Genomic DNA, 22822 nt, shown 5'->3' with positions numbered 1-22822 from the left:
CTGTGGTAATTTGATACAGCAAATAGAAAACTCTACAGGATCCCTGTATATTCTATCACCAACACTGTCACCCCAACTCCTCATTTCACCTCTGTGTGGGTTTCTTGTGCATCTCGCCAGCTGGAGAGTAAGCTCCACCAGGACAGGGACTTCACATGGTCCCCGCTGGGTGCCCAAAGCCAGAGCAGGTGGCACTCCCTGTCAGCACAGGGTAAAGGGAAGATGAAAGGAAAGCCAGCCAGCCTTGCAAGGCCATGCCTGACCTCCCTCGGCTCTGGTCCACATCCTTCTCTCTCCTGCGCAGAGCTGAGCGGAAAGCCTGGGGAGGCTGCTCCCGCCCACGGCCCGCGCCTGTACCCTGACACTGACCCCGTCCCAAACGGTCCCTCTCCTACTAAGCTCCCCACGCCCTCGGGGCTATTGTCCTCACCCTGGGATGTTTCTTCCGAAGCCCCACAGGACCTGATCCCTGGCAATCCCTCCGCTACCCACCCGCCCCCACCTCGCCTTGGTCCTTGCCAGTCTCTGGCACTTCGCACTCTGTTCCTTCTGCTGGGCGCATCTTCCCTCAGTCTTCCCTTTCTTTGCTGAAGCATTTTCAAATAAATCCTGGACATCATCTCATTCCACACCTATATACTTATGTGCATCTTTTTAAAAACACACTTTTTTCCGTAGCTGTAATGTCATTATCATATCTAATAAAAGCAATGTTACCAAGTTCAAGCTCCTGCTCTGGATTGATTGGCCTGCCCCGCAGCAAGTGGATGAGATGTTGGGACAAGGAGTAGCGACTTCATTCAGGAAGGCCGCCGACTGAGAAGGTGGCAGACTAGCACCCCAAAGAACCATCTTCCTAGTTAGAGTTCTATACTAAAAGGGGAGGGGGAAAGTCCTGGTTCCAGCCAGACCCCAGAGGGGATATGTCAATTTCTTCCTGCAGCCATTCCCAGGTGGGAATGTGAGCTAAATAAAGGTATTTTACCTTAAGGTTCATTACCTGGGATGCAGGGTTCCCATTATGTATAATTTAAGTTTATAGGCAACATCCCTTTAGTGATTAACTTTGTATTCTATTGATATTATAAGGTCCTTTCCTATTATAATTCCCCACTGTCAGTGACCCATTCCACAGTCCTGTGTGAAAAGGGATGAAGACCGCTCTAGTCCTGCTGAACTGTGCCTACAAAGAGGTGATTATGGAATGGAAATTAGAATCGTTTAGTCAGTAGTACATTCCTCTTTCCTTTTTTTATCGACAACTATTTGAACCTGATGAAACCCCTTAGCCCTTTGTTGTCTAATTTGTAGTCGGACTTGGAGTTTTGGTTCCAGTTGCCCGTACATATCTATTGATTTTAACTTTCTGACTGTGCCATAATTATACAAGATTCCTGTGCTATTCATTTGGGCAAGATTAAACAAGTAGGTTGACCCTTCTCCAGCTACAATGAAGTTACAGTCTCAATACCTTTTTTTTTTTTTTTTTAAAGAGCAACCTTAAGCCTTCTAAGAGTTCACAGACCCGTTGCTCTCCAGGCCTCTTAGGAGCTGGGTTGTTCTTTGATGACAGTGGTGCTGCTTTAATCTGAGTGTGATCAATCCATGGCTTTACCCCAGTTAATCCCACAGACGAGTGCATGGTAAGTAATACAACATGTGGTCCTGTCCACCTTGCAAGCAGCTGATGTTCAGGCCCTTGTTCTCTCCAAGTTTTAAGCAGGACTCAAGTCTCCTCTGGGTTGGAAAGGATGTAAGGCTGCTTCAGTTGGATAGGCAGAGCTGTTGGAGGTAAACTCGTGATCAGAGGTTAGTATAGTGCCCGAAGCTTTAACATAATTGACAGCTGCCAGGTCTTTCAGAGCATTTATACATTCTTCTGCCCAAGCAGACACCTGGAATGGCCTACCATACAATATTTCAAAGGGGCTTAATTTAAGCTTGCTTCTGGGAGCCATTCTGATCTGTAGCAGGGCAACTGGCAAGACCTTATCCCAAGTTAAATTAGTCTCTTGACATATTTTAGCAATGCTCCTTTTTAAGGCAGGATTCATTTTCTCGGTTTTTCTTATTGATTGTGGTCTCCAGGAAGAATGTAGTTTCCAGTTAATGGTAATGATTTAATCCAAATCAGGAGATAATTTCCTTAAGGAGAGCTTTAACCACTTTAGAGGCTTTTTTTTTTTTTTTTTTTTTTTTGTCCAGATGGGGTATGCTTCCACCCATCCTGAGACAGGGTCTAAACACTAGCAGGTATCTGAAGTTTTCTGCAGCTCAAAGCAGTCAAGTCTATTGGCCAGTCCTTGGTGGGGCAGGTTTCTCTGCGTTGGGTCCCTGTCTGGGGAGGTCTAACAGCAGTCTTTGGGTTATTTTTAGCACGAATCATGCAATTCTGAGTGACTCGCTGAATGGTCTTTTGTAGGTTAGGCCCCATTGCATAGTTTTGACTCCACTGTAAGGTGGCATCTCTCCCATAATGGGTACCATTAGGAACGTGCTGCAGCACAGTGTCCAAGAGTGCCCGAGGGATCAAAACAGTTCCTTGTGCGCTACATTTCCAGCCAGGCGAGGTGTGATCAGAATGAAACCCTACTCTTTGGTCCTCTCTTTGTCCTTTTCTGAATACACCAGCTGGTATTTTGACAAGTCAATCTGTGGGAGAAGTGATCCTATCATGGCTCGATAACCACCTTCCTTTGCTGCCTTCTTTGCAGCTTGGCTAGCTAACCAGTTGCCTTTTACGTGGTGAGGGACCTCAAGGTGAGGTCCCCTCGTTGGCCTTCTAGAGGTTGTAAGAACGAACGATTTTGTACTTCTCAGGAGACTCCAGTGACTGGGATGGATTGAGAGGTTTTCTGTGCTGCTTTGGCACTCACCACAGAGTATGTTGTACCTGTATTTATCAGAAAGTCAATCAGCTCATTCCCCACTGTCAATTTTACCTGGGGCTCCTGTGGTGAAACTGGAATTGGGTGCCTCAAGTCCAATAGTGCCTCAAGTCCAAGGGAGCCCCTGGGCCACTTCATTAAATCAGGGTGTTCCTCTCTTTCCACCTTATTGTTGCAGGAAGGGGGACCCCCTTCCACGGTCTGAGAGTGGGTGCTTGTCTAACACTCGGAGATGAATTGTCCGAGGAGACACACGTGCTGACAAAGCAAGAGACTTTATTGGGAAGGGGCACTGGGGCAGAGAGCCACAGGGTAAGGGAAGCCGGGAGGGCTGCTCTGCCACGTGGCTCGAGGTCTCGGGTGTTATGGTGATGGGGTTAGTCTCCAGGTTGTCTCTGGCCATTCATCTTGCTTGGCCCATATTTGGCCTGACTCAGGGTCCTTCCTTGTGTGGCACGCATCTCTCAGCCAAGATGGATTCCAGCGAGAAGGATCCTGGGACGTTGGTAGGACAATATTATGGACTGGCATCTCTTCCCTACTTTTGGCCCCTACCGAATTCTCCCAGTTAGTTTTTGGGGGCAGCACCATATTCCTTATCGGAACCTCCGGTTGTAAGACAAGTTGTTATCATACATCGTGCCTGACCAAGGCAGGCAGCTTTGGTCAATGGTTCCCTAGCAATATGAGAGGCTCCAGTTTTTTTATTGTTTTTCTTATGTTTTAGCCTAGGGCAATCGTTTTTCCAATGTCCTTTCTCCTTACGGTAAGCATATTGTTCCTTCTCCAGTGGTGGCTCACCTCTCTTTGGGTTACTCGCCTTCCAGGAATCCAATGCCGCTGTCAGAAAAGTGGTGTCACATTTTGCATCTTCTTTCTTCTGTCATTGTTCCCTGTTGATGCTACCAACTGAGAAGGTACATTGGGAATGAACCAATCTAGGGACTTCCCTGGCGGTCTAGTGGTTAAGACACTGCGCTTCCACTGCAGGGGGCAAGGGTTTGATCCCCGGTCAGGGAACTAAGATCCCACATGGCCACACGGCCAAAAAATAGAAAAAAAAAAAAATGCACCACCTAATTTTTGCAACTTTCTCCTGATATCTGAGGTGCTTTGCCCAGAAAGGGATAAATTTACCATTCTAGTATTTTCAGGGGCCTCAGGATCTGCAACAGTGTAACGTCTGTAGAGCTGGTAACTATTCATTTGTTTTTTGCTGAATTTCTTGAATTTTGTTCAAACTCTTGCTTTGGTTCCCCTTTCAAAGTCCTGCCAAGATGCATTTATGGTAGTGCTCTAATAAGGGCATTCCTCCCTCATTGGGGTCCCTATTTGGTTCAGCTGTGGGTACTGCCGAGTGGGCTTCAGGTGTACCATTTGGGTCTGTTAGGTGGAGCTGTTACGCTTCTTACCTGGCCATACCAGTGACCATTCTCCTTTCATCTAGAGGATCCTCCCTATAAGAAGGGTCACCAATTAGACAAGTCTGAGGGGGAGAAAGCCCATAGAAACATAGCCAGCTGGCCATTTGCATTTAGATCCCCTAAATAACTGCGTAAGGGAAATTGTCCTGCTCTGGGAGTGGCTCTTTTTTAAGTTCAAACGCATTTTTATTTATTTATTTATTTATTTTTGGCTGTGTTGGGTCTTCTTTTCTGTGCGAGGGCTTTTTTTTCTCTAGTTGTGGCAAGTGGGGGCCACTCTTCATCGCGGTGCACGGGCCTCTCATTATCGCCACCTGTCTTGTTGCGGAGCACAGGCTCCAGACGCGCAGGCTCAGTAATTGTGGCTCACGGGCCTAGTTGCTTCGCGGCAGTGGAATCTTCCCGGACCAGGGCTCGAACCCATGTCCCCTGCATTGGCAGGCAGATTCTCAACCATTGCGCCACCAGGGAAGCCCTGGGAGTGGCTCTTGGCCCCAATTGGGTGCCTGGTCGGGTCTTAGATGGTGATACCAAACCAGGTCCCTGTGCCCCAGGAACTAAACACAGGATTTTCTAATTGAACCCTGTAAGGAGGGGGAGACAGTCTGACTGCTTCCTGAGCCCCAGCGTTGGGAATTGGGGCTGGATAGGAATGGGAGGCGGTGGAAGGGGTGGACATATTGGCATAACAGCTGGAGCCATTGGGACAGCCAGCTTGGCCGGAGGTTGGAGCAACATACCCTCACCCTCATTCCCTTTCTTTTCTTCCTGTATGACAGATTTTCCCTTGGGTTTCTTTTACCATAAAGTGACAACTGTCTGACTTTTTCTCACCCTGATGTAACAGCACAAATGCTTGCACAAAGAAGATTTCATTATTCTTCCCCACTTCTTCACAGAATAGGTATAGAGCCATTCAAAGACCACCGTAAAACCATAAATAGCAATCGATCATCTCTAACCATTAGAAGGATACCTTTTTCCTTGGCATCCACCAGCCGCACTGGGTTCTGGGGTGGGGCTTTTGGTGATTTTAGAAACCAAGTGGAACCTTTCTCTTCTCCTTGGGAATGTCCTTTTCTCCACTGACATCAGTCTGTAAGTGGAGAAATGGTACCAAAACAAAATGAAATGAAAACCCCAAAGAATAGAAAACCCTAAATAAACCCTCAAGTTTGGTCTTGGGGTTTTACATATCACAAGAACCATCAACTCAACCCCCATGTAATGTGACGCCTCGGAGAGCTGTTGGATCCAGACCAACAACACAGGAGACCACAAACAACGTAATTAACACAGCAAAGGTGACAGTACATGGTGCACAGGGTCCCAAGGTAAACCTGCCTAAACCCCTTGTGGAGATGCTAACAGGTACTACGGCTACATTGTTGCAATAAAATATCATCGTCCTCTCAGTCATGGCTTCACAGCTGTCATCAGGTCACTTATCCAAAATGCGCCCCAGAGGACTTTCTTTACAGATGGTTGAAACATTCCCCAATTTTTAAAGACAGAAATACAAGACAAACAGAACCCAAGTGGCAGGACTTCCGTGGTGGCGCAGTTGTTAAGAATCCGCCTGCCAGTGCAGGGGACACGGGTTCAAGCCCTGTTCCAGGAAGATCCCACATGCCACGGAGCAACTAAGCCCGTGCGCCACAACTAGAGAAAGCCTGTGCTCAGCAACGAAGACCCAGTGCAGCCAAAAACCAAAAAACAAAAAAAACCAAATGGCGCACACATGTGCTAGCATCCAGATTAACAAACGAACCGGTTCCAAATTGGGTAAAAAAACCCAGCAATTATTTCCTCTAACAGGGTACCCCACTCGAATACAAAACAAACTGGCTTATTCCAGAGAAAAAAAGCCCCAGAGGTAATCAAGTTCCAGCTGCACACCAGAGCGAGCGACTTACCCTACTGTATTGAGCCCGTCGTCTCCCAGATGTTGATTCTTTGCTCCAACTGCCAAGTGCTGGGGCAGCCAGTGCCATTTCGGGGAACTTTGTGGGGAAGATCCTCAGGACAAGTGGTCCTGGTAGCTGCTAGGGCCTTACCCGAAAATTCCCCAACTGGATTGGCTGGCCACTAGCAGCAAGGGTCCTAGATGGTTTCACCAAAAGTTTTTACCAAGTCCAAGCTCGTACTGCTTGCCGAATGACAGGCCAATCAATTGAGAGATGTGTTGCTGGGACAAGTAACAGCGACTTTATTCGGAAAGCCGGCAGACCGAGAAGATGGCGGGGTAACTTCCCAAAGAACCACCTTCCCTGAATTAGAATTCAGGATTCTTTTATTCTAATAGGGGAGGGAGTAATGTCCTGGTTCCAGGATGTGTTAATTTCTCTCTTCTTGAAGCCATTCCCAGGTGGGCCTGGTCAGGATGTTTTCTGTGAGCTAATCAAAGGTATTTTAGCTTAATTCTCTTTTCCTGGAAGGCAGGGTTCCCAGAGATGGGCCATTATGTATAATCTAAGCTTATAGGCAACATCCTTTTAGTGGTTAACTTGTAATAGAATACAGTTTCTTCCCTATTATAGTAACAATAATTTCTTAATATCACCTAATAACTAACTAGTCCCTAATAAAATTTCCCCAATTGTTTCAAAAATGTCTTTTTACTCTTTTTTTTTTTTTTTTTTCAGTCGGAACAAGGTCCATACGCTACGCTACATTTGGTTATGTCTTAAGGATCTAATTGAGGCAAGCCCTGCCCCCACTCCGCCTCTCTCATATATCATTGAGTTGTTGAAGAGACTATTTAAAATTTCCAGTAGAAGTACCTGTATTCTGAATCTGTTTGATTTCTTTGGTGTTATTATATATGTTCCTCTGTAAATGGATGTTGGCCCTAGAGGCTTGGTTAGCTTCAGGCTCCACTTTTAAGAAAGAAAACCTTATAGGCGGTGCTGTGTGCTGCATACTGCATCTCTTAGGGAGGCAAGCAATGCCTCGTGGTTCCACTTTTAGTGATTCTAAGATTGAGTGGTGGTGGGACTTCCCTGGTGGCGCAGTGGTTGGGAATCTGCCTGCCAGTACAGGGAACACAGGTTTGAGCCCTGGTCCGGGAAGATCCCACATGCCGCGGAGCAACTAAGCCCGTGCGCCACAACTACTGAGCCTGCGCTCTAGAGCCTGTGAGCCACAACTACTGAAGCCCACGTGCCTGGAGCCCATGCTCTGCAATGAGAGAGGCCACCGCGATGAGAAGCACGTGCACTGCAACGAGGAGTGGCCCCCCGCTCGCCGCAACTGGAGAGAGCCCACACGCAGCAGCGAAGACCCAACGCAGCCAAGAAAGAATGAATGAATGAATAAATAAATAAATAAGATTGAGTGTGGGCTTCCCTGGTGGCGCAGTGGTTGAGAATCTGCCTGCTAATGCAGGGGACACGGGTTCGAGCCCTGGTCTGGGAAGATCCCACATGCCGCGGAGCAACTGGGCCCGTGAGCCACAATTACTGAGCCTGCGCGTCTGGAGCCTGTGCTCCGCAACAAGAGAGGCCGCGATGGTGAGGGTCCCGCGCACCGCGATGAAGAGTGGCCCCCACTTGCTGCAGCTGGAGAAAGCCCTCGCACAGAAACGAAGACCCAACACAGCCAAAAATAATAAATAAATAAATAAATAAAAATTTAAAAAAACCCCAAAAAACTTAAACTTTAAAAAAAAAAAAAAAAAGATGGAGTGGTGGCTTCAGGTGGTGACATCCTGATCGCTCCCTTGTAAAATTCCCCATCAGCCTTTCATCTGATAGTTTTATTCATTGATGATAATTTCCTGCCTCAATTTCATTAGGGGTTGCAAAATGGTAATTTTCCAGTTCTATAATTCCTTTCTCACTCATTAACTGGAGTTCTTTTGTAAAGAACTTTCCCTCAACAACTAGGACAATTTGGTAACCCTGAAGTACAGTTCATGCAGGAAAGGAGGGACAAATGCTTAGTTCTTTCCTTTGCCAGTATTCAGAGTAAGGAGTTGGTGCTCTACCCAACGTGTTTCTCTCCCCCTCTAGCCCTTTATTCTCCTAGCCCCTTTTAGTATCACTCTGAATGGCTACATTTTGTATGTTCAATGTTTCAAGGGCCTTCATTAATCTTTTTGACAGTTCAGATTGCCCTATCTTAGGCAATGGGAGCTGGGTGTCCTTTTGCTGCTACCCCATTTCTTGATATCTTTGCTTTCCAGCACAAGATGCCCCAATGCTCATCCTGAGTATTTCCTGCCGACCTGGAACCAACCTTTCCTCCAAGGACCTGGATGCTGGGAGATCTCACTGTTGTCAAACTGTCCGTTGCTTCTAGGCTTTTTCAGTGACATTATAAGATTTTTACTTCACTTATTTTATTTTATACTTATATCTTCTTTTCTCTTTCTCTGGAAACAGTGACTCCTAACGTTTATTATTATACAATATGCCATAGTTTCAAATAACACCAATTCTACTAACATGTACACTACCAAATGAAATGTAACATATCTTTGCATCTTTTTTTGCCCTTAGGGAAAAACTAACTCTTGCAATATTCTCCCTGTATAAAAAATAGACAAACTGTACTTCATCAAAATTTAAAATCTTTGTGTTTCAAAGGACACCATCAAGGAAGCAAAAAAACAAACCACAGAATGAGAGAAAATATTTGCAAACCATATATCAGATAGGGAATTTGAGTCCAGTATATTAAAAAAACAAAACAAAAACAAAACCAAAACAAAACCCTCTCACAACTCAACAGTAAAAAGGCAAATAACACAATTAAAAAACAAAGAAATAATTTGGAAAGACATTTCTCCAAAGAAAATATTCAAATGGCCAATAAGCACATGCAAAGATGTTCAACATTATTAGTCGTCAGGGAAATGCAAATCAAAACCACAATAAGATACCATATCACACCCACCATGACTGCTACAGTCAAAAGACAATAAAAAGTGTTAGTGAAGATGTAGAGGGACTTCCCTGGTGGTCCAGTGAGTGGGACTCCACGCTCCCAATGCAGGGGGCCCGGGTTCCATCCCTGGTCGGGGAACTGGATCCCACATGCAGGCCGCAACTGAGAGTCCGCATGCCGCAACTGAGACCCGGCACAGCCAAAATAAATAAGTAAATAAATATTTTTTAAAAAAATGTAGAAAAATTGGAACCCTCATATATTGCTGGTGGGAATGTAAAATTGTGCAGCCACTGTGGAAAATAGTTTGGTAGTTCCTCTCAAAGTCAAACACAGAGTCTCTATAAGACCCAGCAATTCCATTTCTAGGTATACACACAAAAGAATTGAAAATATTTTGTCCACACAAAGACTTGTACACAAATGTTTATAGCAGTACTGTTCAAATAGCCAAAAAGTGGAAACAGCCCAAATTTCATCAACTGATGAATGGATAAACAAATTGTGGTATATACATTCAAGAGAATATTATTAGGCCATAAGAAGGAAAGAAGTACTAATACACGCCACAACGGGGATGAACCTACTCGAAAATATTACGCTAAGTGAAAGCCACTAGGTACACAAAAGGTCACATATATGACTCCGTTTATATGAAATGTTCAGAACAGATAAATCCATAGAGACAGAATGCAGACTGGTGGTTGCCAGGAACTGGGTGTCGGAGGAATGCTAATGGGTAGGGATTTCTTTGGGGGTGATGAAAATGTTCTAAATTAGATAGTGGCTATGGTTGCACAAACCTATGAATACAACTTTACTCTTTAAAAGGGTGAATTTTATGGCACTTGCATTATAGCTCAATTAAAAAAAAAAAGTTTCCGCATTTGTTCCCTAGAGGCCCAAAGAGGAGAACTTTAGTTACCTTGACCCTACCCCTCCATTCTTTTCTTAATTTTACCGGGAGCTCGGGGCGGCGGCAGTGCGCAGGCGCCTTTCTGCGTCGGAAGGCGCGGAGGGGCTCGCCCCGCCCATGCAGGATGACTCCTCCCGTTCCCCGGCCTGCCCCGCCTCCCTCTCGCGCGGGGACGTGGGCTGCGGCGAGTCCGCCGGCGCCAATCCTTGCTTGCTGTCCAGGTTTGGTTTCCGCGAGTGTGCTTAGCCGCCACCTGGAGCCTGCCAGCGCGTGGGCGCTCGGGAATGAGCAGGAGTGGGGGCGCGTTACTGTCTTTCCCCGCATAATCGGTTCAGGCAGCGCCCAGTCTTGGGAGCTTTCTGCCAAGCCCTACAAGGAGCGGTCACCAAACATCGCCGGGCGGCCCCTCCTGACACTCCCTGTCCCTGCGCGCGGGGAAAACTGCAGCCCAGCGGCGGGGTAGGGACGAGGCCCTAGAACAGGGGTGGGCAGTCTTTCTGTCAAGGGCCACATGGTAAATATTTTATGCTTTTCAGGCCATATGGTCTCTGTCACAACTACTCAACTCTGTTTCTGTAGTACAGAAGCAGCCATAGACAGTATATAAAGGAATGCCCGTGGCCTGTTCCAATAGAACTACCCATGGACTCTGAAGTCTGGATCCCATACATGTCATGAAATAGTCTTGATTTCTTCAGCCATGTAAAAATATAAAAACCATTCTTAGCCACCGGCTGTAAAAAAGACAGCGTGGTTTGCCTACGTCGGTGCCCTTTTACAGGTTCCCGGTATTTGTCAAGGACACGTGGCCTAGGTAGCCCGGGGAATCCACAGACGCAAGGCCGAGACCATTGCCTTGGTCTGAGGATGGGGTGAGACAGTTCTCTGATTCCACCACCCTCCCACTCCAGCGTCCAACGTCTCAGGGACAAGACTCATCAGAAAGGGAACTCACCACCTGAGGACCAGCCTATTTGATCTTGGCAAATTTCTCATAACTCCATTTTATTTTATTTCACTGGAATTTTTTGGGGGGGGGGTAGGAAAACTTAATTCTTTTAAAGTGCATTTTACTTTATTTTTAATTGTGGTAAACAGAAAACCTAATTCTTTTGGATCCAGACTGTGTGTTCTTGCAGCTGTCAATTTCTAGCACTAGTTATATAGCCTCTGTGACAAAGCTGGTTCAAAGAGCTGCGACTCTGTCTGGAGGGCAGCGTGCCAGGCCCAGCCACCTGGATCGGCCCATTGGAACAGAAGCCCCTCCTCTCACTGTCCTTGCTAAAGTGCAGCTGCACAAAAGCAGGCATCATACAGGGACAGCTGATATATTACACTCAGTATTTGTGTGTTTGCAGAGGGAGACGTGGGGACAGGATTTAGGCCAGCGCTATTCAGTAGAAATATAATGTGGCTGATGTGTAATTCTACATTTTCTAGTAGCCAAATTTACAAAAGTAATAATAAACAAGTGATATTCATCTTAATATATTTTATTTAACCCAATACGTCCAAAATAGTATTTCAACATGTAAGCAATATAAACAATTATTAATGAAATATTTTATTTTATTTTATCTTTTATTTTTGGGCTGAGTGGCTTGCGGGAACTTAGTTCCCCAACCAGGGATTGAGAACCTGGGCCCCAGCAGTGAAAGTGCTGAGTCCTAACCACTGGACCGCCAGGGAATTCCCTGAAATTTATTTTATTTTTGGTGCTAAGTCTTTAAAACCTGGTGTGCATTTCACACTCACGGCACATCTCGCTGCAGACCAGCCACATTTCAAGCGCTCACTGGGCACATGCAGCTGGCGGCTACCATATTGTACAGCACAGATTTCAACCAAATGAAACAGGGATTGTGTGTGCCTCTGGTCTGTTGGTGACTCTGAACTGCGTTTGTTGGTGGAGGGTGGGACAAGGTGTATGTTTTGGAACAGGAGGGTTAGCCATAAGGACCCAAAATTGGTGATGGGGTGCATCCCTAGACTTCTCAGGTTGGGGAGAGGGGTTGGAAGGGGAAAGATAACCCAAGGGAACATAGTAGAATTTTTTGAGGACCCACAGCTTAAAACAGGGGGAGGGGGTTTTAGTTCTAAGACAAGCAGCAGCTTCAGCATTGAAAGCTTTTAGATGATTAACTTTTTTTTTTTTTTTTTTTACCTATCTTGAATCATAGTTTTATTTATTTATTTAAAAAATTTTTTTCTTTTTCTTTTTGGCCACGCAGCTTTCGGGATCTCAGTTCCCCAACCAGGGATTGAACCCAGGCCACAAGCAGTGAAAGCGCAAATCCTAACCACTAGACCACCAGGGAACTCCCTGATGATTAACTTTTTTGACGCCTCATTTAGGGGCCAAGGACAGGCCTTTTTCCTTTTGATTCCCCCATCCCTCTGCCACCACGTGCATACATGCACTCTGAGCCCTGCTCCAAGAGGGGCCTCAGTCAAAGTCTCCCCAGAACCTGAGGGGCCCCACCCTGGGCTGCTACTTCTGGGAATATAGGACTAAGCGTGGGTAACATCGGGAACATTTGAGTTGGGGGGCTGAGTGGCCACACCCTTCCCCCTCACTGGCTGGCTTATCAAAGCCAGCCAGTGAGGGGAGAGGGAGGTTCCTTTAACCCAAAATCAAACGTCTGTTTTGCCCGGTTGAGACCCTTCCCCAGGCCCCAACCACATGTGAGTCTGTGGAGATGTTTTGGCTGCCCACAGGGGTAGCATTTGTGCCTCTGTCCACTTCGGCCATTTGAACCAATCCCTTGGGTCCTCCGGCTCCCCAGAGAGAGCAGTGGGGGCCCTGCACTCAGGGAGTGAAACTGGGACAGGATATCCACAAGCACAGACAGACATCAGTCATCAGGGGTTTTCCAAGGACAAGGATCACACGGGGTCACCTGAGAGGAAAAACACTGAGGTCCAGACACTGAGCTCAGGCCACGTGGTCAGGGCAGGAGCGCCTGTGGCTCCGGGCAGGAGAAAATGTCTGTGGGAAAAGCAGTTCCACAGACAGACAGGGAAGCGAATATTGTAGATGAGAAAGACAGAGCCAAATGGGCTCTGGCCACATTTATTACAAAATAAAGATTACAAACCTGGTATAGAAGAGATCCCTGACAGCGGCTGATACACCTGCAATAACCCCACCCCACAAAGTCCCTCCCTCAGGCGCACTGGTGTGGAGGCTCTCAGATGCGAAGGCCCCCGGCCAGGAGGGCACTGTACCGGGCAGGTGTGAGCGGCAGGTAGGCGCCCCCAGCCTGGTCCAGAATGTAGAGGGGGTCGGACAACGCGCTTGGGTCAAAGCCCTCCTTTGCCATCCGAACCTTCTGCTGCTTGAAGGTCTCTGTGGTGGCCAGTGACTCCTGGGGAGGGGGAGGGGTCAAAGGGGGCTGAAGGAAGGGGTATTCTGCCCCAGTGGCTCGGGGGAATCGCCTGAGTTTCGTTAAGGGGCAGGTCTGGGGGAAAGGGGGATGAGGTCAGGGTTTAGGGGAGGGGGTGAAATGGAAGAGAAGGGGCCAGGCCTGGAGGATGAAGGGGGTGAAAAGCATGTGTCTGGGAAGGAACTGTTCTTTCTCTTCACAGAGTGTATTACGTGGGGGTCCCTTTGTGGGGTTTGGGAGCCACTGACTGCTGCAGATATACGGGGTGAGGTAAAGGGTCAGGGCAGGAGCGGCTGGTTACCTGAAGCCTTAGGAATCGAGGCCGGGCATAAGGTGGCAAGTTCTCAGAAACATGGACGTAGAGCTGCACAAGGTCCAAAGAGTGGGGGGGACGCAGAACCAGGGCTGCCATCCCAGCCCTGCCTTCGTGCCCTGGTAGATGTGGGGGGCAGGGTCAGCCGTGGTAGCTGACCACCACGAGGCCTCATGCTCCCTGCGCCCAAGTAATACCACTTCAGGGTGGTGGGCCGGGTCCCCCCCCGCCCCATGGCTGGGCACCTGGCACAGTGACTCCGTAGACGTTCACCTCCTGAAGAAAATCCAGGGCCTCCAAGGCCTCAGCCACCTCGGTCGTGGCCACATTCTCCCCCTTCCACCTGCCAGACAGCAGAAATTGGAAACTGAGAGTCAGGGGTCAGGGCCTAATGAGCTTGGTGGGGAGAGAAAGAGGTCAGGGATGAGAGCGAGGTGCCAGAAGGTCTTGGGGAAGATGTGTTTAGGAGGTTGGAGATGAGAGGTTAGGTGAGAAGCTGGGGTGGGGCAGATTAGGGAGTGGAGGTTTAGAGGGTTTGGGTCACAGAGATGGGATGCCCAGGAGAGAAATCAGAAAGTTAGGGGCAGATACCTGAAGGTGTCTCCAGTACGATCGTGGAAGCGAAGAAAGCCTTGGTCATCGCAAACCAACAGGTCCCCAGTGTTGAAGAAAACATCCCCAGGCTGGAAGACATCCTTCAGCAGCTTTCCCCGGGCCAGCTCTGGCCCCCCAGCATAGCCCAGGAATGGTGACTGCTGGTTCACGGGGGCCACCAGCAACCCTGGCTCACCTGGTAGAGTCACTGGGGTCAGGGGGGGGCCGCCACCCACCACACTCTCCAAGTCCAATCCTCTGCCAGCCAGCTCCACCACCCCTACCCACCCCGCCTGGACACAAACCTGGAGATGTGGCCACACAGAGCCCCTGGGTGTTCCGAATCGGCTCCCCTGTGGTGACATCATAGCGAATCAAAGAGAAGGGGAAGACATGCTGGGGGAAGGGAGACCCAGGCACTGGGTCATTTCAGTTGCACGAGCCCCCTCCCCAGCAGCCCCCCGACGTTCCACAGTTTCTCCAGTTTCCTCCTGTAACTCACCTTGTAAAGCCAGGAGGCGCGCCCCACAGCACCCCGCTGTCCTGTGTAGTTGAAAGTGGCCACGTTGCCCTCTGTCAGTCCATATGTCTCCAGCACCTGCAGGGGCCCGAAGCGCCGCACAAAGCGCTCCCAGGTGTCTGGCCGCAGCCCGCTGCCCACCACCAGCCGGACCTTATGTCCATGTTCTGCCTTGTTCTGAGACAAGTGGGGAGAGGGGCAGGGGCTTCAACACCAAGATGCCAGCTCCCCCAGGTGCAGCCCTGTTTCCCTCTCTCCTTGCACCACTTCCACTGTGACCTCCTTGAGGTGCCCTAAGCACCAGAATCCTACCAGCCCAGGCTCCTTACCCTCCCCTTCCATTTTCTTCTTGCTTCCTCTCCCTCCAACTCCCAGACAACCGTTTCAGTGTCCCCTGCCAACTGCCCATCTCCCTGCCTTCGTGGCTCTGCCCAGGATCTGTGCCCACGCACCGGGGGCTGGTTGACGAGGTATCGGCATAATTCCCCGATGTACTGGAACACAGTCACCCCATGCTGCTGGCAGTCCTCCCAGAACTGACCAGCTGAGAACTTGGACTTCAGCACCACTGTGGCCCCTGCCAGAATCGGAGAGGGCGAGGAGGAAGGAAGGAGGTGAGGTTAAGAGCTGGGGGGTGGGGGGTGAGGAGTCGTGACCCCCTCCTTCTCAGGCATCAGCCTTCACTGTACTGTAGTTCCCCGGAAAGGCCTGGCTGTGACAGTCACACTTTCCAAAGGCCAAGTTGGCCCCCATCATTTCCCACCTGTGATTTGGAGAGGTAAATGCCCTCTCCCTACTTCCCATCCCCAAGCAGTCCATCGTCCGAACCCTGCCCCCAAGCCCCAACCCTCTTCTCCATTTGCCTCTTCCTGGGCTGACACTCACGGCCCTCCCCTCCCCTGGCGCCCGGAGTTCTGTGAACTGCATGGCCGCCCTAGTTGCTCAGCCTGTAGGTCTGTGCAGGTGACGCTTCTCCACTGAACCAGGAGTTCCTGGAGAGGAGGCCCTGCCTCCTTCCTCTGGATTCTCTACCCTGAAGGACTCAGGAAGCATCCCCAGGTGAGCACACCACAGTAGGTACTTAATAAATGTTTGCTGGCATAAACATCTGCCAGAGGGCTGAATGGGGGGTTGGGGTGGGGGAGACTGACCAATGCCCAAGCATCCCACGATGCCCAACAGGGAGCCAGACATGTGGTAGAGTGGGAGGGCGAGGTAGATCACATCCTCCTGGTGGGCGCCACACAGCTGGTAGAATCCTTGGCATTGCAGGACCTTCAGATGACTGATCCGAGCAGCCTTGGGGAGGCCTGGGGGATGGGGGAGGGGGAGATCAGGGGAAAGGTCTGAGCTCCAAGCCTTGTCTCCCCCTTTGCCCCTGTTGGGTTTCCCATAGAAAGCGGCAGAGGCAAGGCTGAAACTAAGAAGAAGGCAGGCCAGGCCGTCCTAGAAATGTGGCAAGTTCGGGGAGGTGGACAATGAAGAGGGGTGGGAGGGTTGGCGAGACAGGAAATATGGCCGCTGGGATCAGCCTCCTCTCTGGGGGCTTTGGAGGAGTGGCCTATGAGCTGAGGAGGTCACAGTTCCTGTTCCCAGGCCCCTGCCTTCCTTGTCCTTAGTTTCTGGGAGGTAAATATCGTGTCCAGCCCTCACCTGTGGTGCCAGAGGTGAAGATATACAGGCACGTGTCCATTACGTTCTGGGGGGCAGACAGGTACCCGGGCACTGGCCCATCCGCTTCAGCCGAGGCCTCAGCCAGAAAATCGGTGATTCCAGCAGGATGGGTTTCAGAGCCCGCAGCCCACAGGTGGAGCCCCATGGCTCTCAGGGCCGGCAGGTCAGGCTCCAGGGACTCCAGGAACTCTGGATGGGGCGGGAAAGCATAGCTCCACCGCTCTACCGCTACCAGAAGCCTTCCCCACACTTAACCCCATTTGTTCCCCCACCCCCACCTCGCAGAGCTCCCGAGTGAGGCTGAAGAGTACGGTACGGACGTGCCATCATGGGTCTGGGACCTAGAGCCCAAGTCTTTGGAAATCCTTGGGAAACCAGAGACCCAGCTTTATCCCTTCGCGAACCCAGAGACTCGGCTCCTCACCCTTTCCGAACCCCAGGGAGACAGTGCGGCCTCCTTCCCAGCCCACTCCTTCTTTGCGCCCCTCCGACACGCCCCTTTCTGTGGCTGGCCCCGCCCCCGTCGGTCGAGTGCTCCAGCCTTACCTGGCGCCAGCACGAGCGCGCGGGCGCCGCAGCTGCGGAGACAGTGCAGTAGGGGACCCCGGCGCAGAGCGGTGGGCACAAAGGCCGCACGCAGGCCGGCCTTGGCCAGCCCGAACCAGAGCCACAGGAACTCTGGACAGGCGGGGAGCAACAGCGCCACGGTGGCCCCAGGTGCCAGAGGGGTCGCGCCATCCCCTTCCCGCACGGGCCGCGCCGCTCCGCTTCCGGCCGCCGCGTCTCGTACGCCGTGCACCGCCCGCTCGCCTTCCCCGGCGGCCCCCGCGCCGCTGTCGCCGCCGCCGGGTCCCCCGTCCCAGCCTCGCGCGCGCAAAAAGGCGCGCGCAGCCCGGTTGCTCTGGCGCTCGGCCTCCGCATAGCTAAAGCGCTGCGCGCCGTGAATGAGAAAGGTGTGCGCGGGGCGCTGCCGGGCCATCTGCGCCAGGCGCCAGGCCAGGCTGCAGCCCCCCTCGGGACCTTCCGGGTCGGCGGCAGCCGCGGCCAGGGCGCGCGCTCGAAGGGCCCGTTTGCAGCGTAGGGCGCGCACCGTGAAGGCCAAGTCTGCCGCGAGCCAGCGCAACTGCGGCCATAGGCGCAGCTTCAGCAGCAGCAGCGGCAGTAGCAGCAGGGGTAGCAGCAGGAGGGCGGCCATCGTGCCCGCTTCCTCGACTCGGCACCGTCTGGCCCCAGCCGCTCGCAGACTGCCCAGATACTCCCTTTTGAAAACCTGGGGCCGCTGGTTCTAGTGCTTAGACCTCTCCTTCCCGGGAGCGCGCGCGCTGGCACACGCCTCTTCCCACCCAGCCCCCCACCCCACCCCACCCCCCGCCACCGCCTCCCCACGGGCGGAGAGCAGAGGCCCGGGAGGAGTGCTAGTGGGGGCGGCCCCGCACGCCCGGCCCTCCCCACAGCTACGCTCCGCCCTAGGCGCGCTCCCTCCCGGACGACTCGCAGCCCGCACCCTACCAGGTCCTGGGCGGTGCTCACGCCTTCCCTCAGTCCCAGGATCGGGTCCGTTTTAGGTTTTCTCCTCAAGGGAGGTCTAGACATCTGGCTGGACTTTGGACTCCCGGCCAGAGAGCCAGGGCACTAGGATCCAAGTCCATCTTTCCCTTTCTTCCCATTCTCACCCGTGACAGGAGGGTGGCACTGCTCTCCCAAAAGAGACTGAAGAACTCGGCCCCTTGCCCACATGGTGCTGCACGTCCCGGCACGAAAGCCGTCCCGGCACGAAAGCCGGAGCCATGCCCTCCCTCCAGCCGCCAGCAGCAGCAGCAACCCCAGAGGGGTGGGAGCCGAGAGTGAAGTAGGGGAAAGGTGGAGGCCCAGACAGCCAGATTTCTGGAGGGGCCACGGCGGAAGCCCCTCCCTTTGGGCAAAGGTACAATAACTGGGGCCAGCCAGCTAATGCTTTCCATCCTAGTTTTAATTGGGGCAGAGAAAACTGGGGAACGAGCGAGGAAGGAAAAAAGGAGGCCTCCGGCAGTTTAAAGGAAGAAGTAGCAGCTTTGAGGGAAGGGAGGACCTGGATTCTGTAAAAGACAAATTTGCAGGCTGAACAGGAGAAGCTGTCTGCAGTCGGCCAAACTTCACTCCTCTCTCCTCAGCCTGCCCCTCACAACCTCCCAGGACAGCAGGGGAACAAAAGCATAGCCAAGGAGCTCTTTTCTGCTGGTACACATGGATGGGCAAGTGGCCAGACTGTGGAAGAGAGTTCTTTTTCCCAGGTATCTGAACTCTCTCCCTCACCCCCAAGCATTTAGTCCTCCAGTAGTTGGTAAGCACCAGAGTATGACAAATACCAGCTTTTGGAAGCCTCTGGTTTCTTGAGAGATGGGTAAAAACAAACAGCCTTTTGGGAGGTGGTGCCAGCATCAATTTCTGCCTGGACAGGTCAGTGCCTGGCCTGCACAGCCAGTAGCAGCAAGGATGGGGGCGTAGCAGCAAGAAGGATGGGGGGGGGGGGTAAAGCCAAGCCTTCTGCTCCAGACAAAGAAGGGGGTGGGCAGGAAGAGAGAAGGGGAAGCTGTGAAGGGGGGGGGGGTGCCCATTGAATCAAGACCACCTGTACGTGCACAGGGTAAGTGGGGGCAGCAACTCCGGCACAAAAGAGGTTCTGGCTTGTTTTATTGTCATTTAAAAACAACTTTTAAAATGCGATTATCTCTGCCAAAGAAAAAAAAAAGAAAGAAAAGACAGACAGAATCAAGGAAATGTGACCATTTGACAGTTCTGTGGAACATGTCTCTGGGACTCCCTGGACTCTGGCCCGACTTGAGGCGCCAGCTTCAGGCCAGCACAAGCCTCCAGGTGGGGCTGTGGCCTCCCTCTCAGGTTCCTTCCTGAACACTTGTGGCATCTGGCCCGTGGAGAGGAAAAGGCGACTTGACCATGTCACAGATTAAACGCCCACTTCATACTAGTGTATGGAGGGCAACTATAAAATGCCTGTTCAGAGCAAATCAAGACCTGAAGGGGGAAGTTGGAAGGGGCACCCACACAGTTTTCACTCTCATCCTAGCCTCTCTGGCCAGCTGCCCCTCTGCCATTTCTCTTCTCTACTGAAATAGTTTTGGGGGAAGCTGGGGGAGGGGGCAGGAGGCTGAAGACTTCCACCACAGTCCAGGTTTTGTACAGCCTCTGGTTTCAGTGGGAACCCCAGTATCAGTGGGAGCAGCAGTGTGATGCAGCTGGAGGCCCCAGAGAGGAGGGAGGAGGGACTGGGGGCTGCACGGCAGCTTCTCAGGCTGCGCTGAAGGAGGCAGCTCGTCCTTCTCCCAGGGTGAGCTCTGGGATGGGGACAGGGTGTTTCCCCTACGATCTCCCCAGCCCCTATTAACCTCTGATTCACCAAGGAGGGGAGGGCAGTCCAACTGGGGGTGGAATGGGGAACACAGGGCCTCAGTCACTGTCAGACCCCACTGCAGAGGACCCCTTCCGTTTCCGCTTGGTGGGCTTTGGTTTTGTGTCTTCTTCCTCCTGGAAGAGATGGAGGGGAGGGAATCACTAGCCTGGGCAGCGGCTGGCCCCAACTCTACCTGCACCCCAACTCTCCTTTTCCTCCTGTGCATGGCTTGCATGGCCAGGGGTCTCACCGAGGCACTGCTGGAGCCTGACTCTTCCTCAGCATTGGGGGGCTGTGTGGCATTCTTTCGACTTCGGGGGCTGGACAAAGCTGCTTTTCGCCGGCTCTTGGGTGGCTTGGTGGAAGAGTCCTCATATTCCTCGGCCAGGGAGAAGAGATCGCTGAACCTGAGGGAGAGAACAGGCTCTCAGAGGGTGGGGGTCCTGGCCCCATGGCCATCCTCCCACCCTTTTCTCTGCCCCCATGCCAGGGTCTCCATTTGTGCTCAACTCCATGGTCTTGCTGGTCACTAAGTTTGTGTCCCCAGCAGGCCACCCTCACCCAGGCCTTCTCCCACTACTTCCCAAGGCCCAAAGTGCAAGGAGCCTCACTTCATCTTGTGTGCTTCGTCACAGCTTGCCTGGACGTGCTGCAGGGCCTGCAGAATGGGGGTCTGGCTGAAAACTAGAGGGAGAACAGGGAAGGAGGAACAGTGAGGTGTCTGAGAGCTGCCCCACTCGGATCCACGGGTGGTGTGAGCCAGGGCAGTGCCATGCACTCGGAGAGGGCAGGAAAGCATACAGTTCTGCTTGGTGTTGGTCAGGTTGAGACGCAGGTTGTCCAAGTGCTCTAGGATCTGCTCCAGAGTCAGCTGGGCCAGCTTGCTGCTGGAACTCCTCAGGCTGCAGGGAAGTCACAAGAGCCAGAGTCTGAGCTTGGGGTGATGGCTCCAGGTGAATGAGACACCCTCCCCCACTGAGGTCCCTCCTTAAGGCGGCAGCAGCCCATACAGAGAAGGGGATAGGAGGGCTAGGAGGGCCGGGCAGGGTAAGGGAGGTGTGCCTGGAACAGGGACCAAAGACAGGGCACTAGGAAAGGAGGGGAAGGGGCCACAGTGGTCCTGCACGCCAGGTAGCTTCACACCACTAGATGTCGCCCACAAGACAGGCAGGGACCAAACTGGATGGCCCTGGTGCCGGCCTGTGGACAGCGGGCAGCCCTGGCATGGAGGGTCCCACCTCTGCCTCTTGCGCGGGAGGCTGTTGTTCTTGATGAGCAGGGACTTGATGTGCTCAGCCAGCAGCTCGTCATGCTTCATGCACCAGTGCCTCAGGATGCTGGTGGTGAACTGGTCGTCGGGGTGGCAGGGCCGGCTCAGCACCATCTTCACCATCTCCTCGCTGGGCCTGGGGGGCAAGGGGAGCGGAGCGCCCTGCTGACACAGCTGGCCACAGGAACCCCTGAGGCTCTCCCACCGGCTTTTCCCCCAAACCTCGGCCTCCCCATCCCTGCGCCACCCCCAACTTGCAGTAGCTTCCTACTCTCACATCCCTCTCCTTCTTCTCTTTGGGCCAAGGAATGCCTAGTTTCATCCTCTGCGGAAGCCAGGAGACAAGAAGTGAGACTCTTCAGTTTCTGTGACAGTAGAAGGTGCGTGTGTGCGCGTGCACGTGTTGGCAGGGAGGCCCACTGAGTCTCCCGCACTTTGCCCAGGACACTCAGGAAGTGGGCCAGGGAGGCAGGAGGACAAGCGTGTGGTGTGTGCGTGCTCCTCAACCCCTGCCCGACTAGGTGGGTGGGCCACCCTGGTGTCTAGCCCGAGGAAGGTACAGGGGAGGCGGCGGGAAGCCACAGCCCCCACGCAGCCCTCCAACCTTCCTGCCTCCTTTAGGAAGCGCTGGACCATTTCTACTCTCCCAGCCAAGAGAGGAGAAAAGGTGGAAGGAAGGCAAGAAGGTAGGAAGGAAAAGATATACAGCTGTGGCCCCATTTATCTGGGGCTTTTGGAAAAGTGCCTGTGATGGAGGGAGGGGCCTCTGCCTTCTCACCCTCTCCGCCCCACCCCTGGCAGGGAGCACGGGGGTCCAGCTGGCTCTGCTCTCCGCAGGTTGAGCGAGAGGATGGTGTCTGACCCCTATACTCTGACCCTTCCTCCTCTTGGATTAGCCGTATGGTGGCCTCAGGAGCACGGGGGAGGGGGGCAGGAGCCACCGGGGATTAGAACTGCTGTGGCAGCAGGAAACAGGGATGTCCGGTCCCCACCTCTGAGGGCAGCTCCTGGTGGGCAGGGGGGTAAAGTCGAGAGGAAGCCCAGATCCCAAGGGAGCTGCTTATTTGTAAATCACTTTGGGGGAAGGGTAGAATAAGCAGATGTCAACAATAGGAAAAAACGCGGCCAAAGGAGCAGGACAGGAGTCCTTTACATGGCAGCATCTCTTGGTATGTTGAGATTGAGGACTAAAGAGCCCCCGAGGGCGGAACTCACTTCTCTCTTCGGAGTTGAAGCAGTAGGCAGGACAGGGCCTCTGGGTGCTCTGTGGGGGAGGGTAGAGGCTGTTCAGAGGAATGCAAAATTCCAGCAAGAAATCCTGGCACCTCTCCCACCCCCCAACCAACAGCCACTGCAAGGAGCAAAGATAATCTTCAACAAGAAACCAGGAAGAGCAATCCCCTAACCCACTCCTCTAAAATCCCGAGCCACCTGAGCCCCAGTCTAGCACCTGGCTCAGAGGAGGCCTGCAGGATACACCTAAAGAGCAGACGCGACTGACAGGGAGCCTGCCTTTTCGCACTTGGCACTTTGGTGGGAAGGGGAACGGTGGATCTGGG

The 22822-nt window shown here is 52.3% G+C and overlaps 2 protein-coding genes across 4 annotated transcripts in view; both read right to left on the bottom strand.

The window, feature by feature from the left end:
* Window positions 1–13149: 13149 nt before the first annotated feature.
* SLC27A3 (solute carrier family 27 member 3) lies at window positions 13150–17914 on the bottom strand. 2 transcript variants are annotated; one of them, XM_068540848.1, is made up of 10 exons: window positions 17152–17914; window positions 16585–16794; window positions 16083–16241; window positions 15384–15508; window positions 14914–15108; window positions 14717–14807; window positions 14409–14607; window positions 14063–14160; window positions 13806–13936; window positions 13150–13486 (listed from the first exon to the last, which is right to left on the bottom strand). In XM_068540848.1, exons 1-10 carry the CDS (start codon window positions 17798–17800, stop codon window positions 13310–13312), a joined length of 2034 nt encoding a protein of 677 aa, XP_068396949.1. In that variant the 5' UTR covers window positions 17801–17914; the 3' UTR covers window positions 13150–13309. The 2 variants fall into 2 exon arrangements, with proteins under 2 accessions (XP_068396949.1, XP_068396950.1); XM_068540849.1 differs by having other exon boundaries at window positions 14409–14500; window positions 14717–14764.
* A 642-nt stretch (window positions 17915–18556) lies between these two features.
* INTS3 (integrator complex subunit 3) overlaps window positions 18557–22822 on the bottom strand; it is a 38547-nt gene continuing 34281 nt past the window's right edge. The window contains exons 25-30 of one of the 2 annotated variants that reach the window (XM_068540847.1): window positions 22479–22527; window positions 21232–21399; window positions 20795–20895; window positions 20605–20677; window positions 20244–20400; window positions 18557–20127 (exon numbers count right to left, since the gene is read on the bottom strand). In XM_068540847.1, the coding sequence (XP_068396948.1) occupies window positions 20050–20127; window positions 20244–20400; window positions 20605–20677; window positions 20795–20895; window positions 21232–21399; window positions 22479–22527 (626 nt within the window). In that variant the 3' untranslated portion in view covers window positions 18557–20049. Of the gene's footprint in view, window positions 20128–20243; window positions 20401–20604; window positions 20896–21231; window positions 21400–22478; window positions 22528–22822 lie in introns of both variants that reach the window. The other variant, XM_068540845.1, reaches the window with a different exon arrangement.

This window comes from Eschrichtius robustus, chromosome 3 (assembly GCF_028021215.1).
Source record: "Eschrichtius robustus isolate mEscRob2 chromosome 3, mEscRob2.pri, whole genome shotgun sequence".
Lineage (NCBI taxonomy): Eukaryota > Metazoa > Chordata > Mammalia > Artiodactyla > Eschrichtiidae > Eschrichtius > Eschrichtius robustus.
The sequence above is the reverse complement of the archived record's forward strand: the minus strand, read 5'-3'. Positions and strand labels throughout refer to the sequence as shown.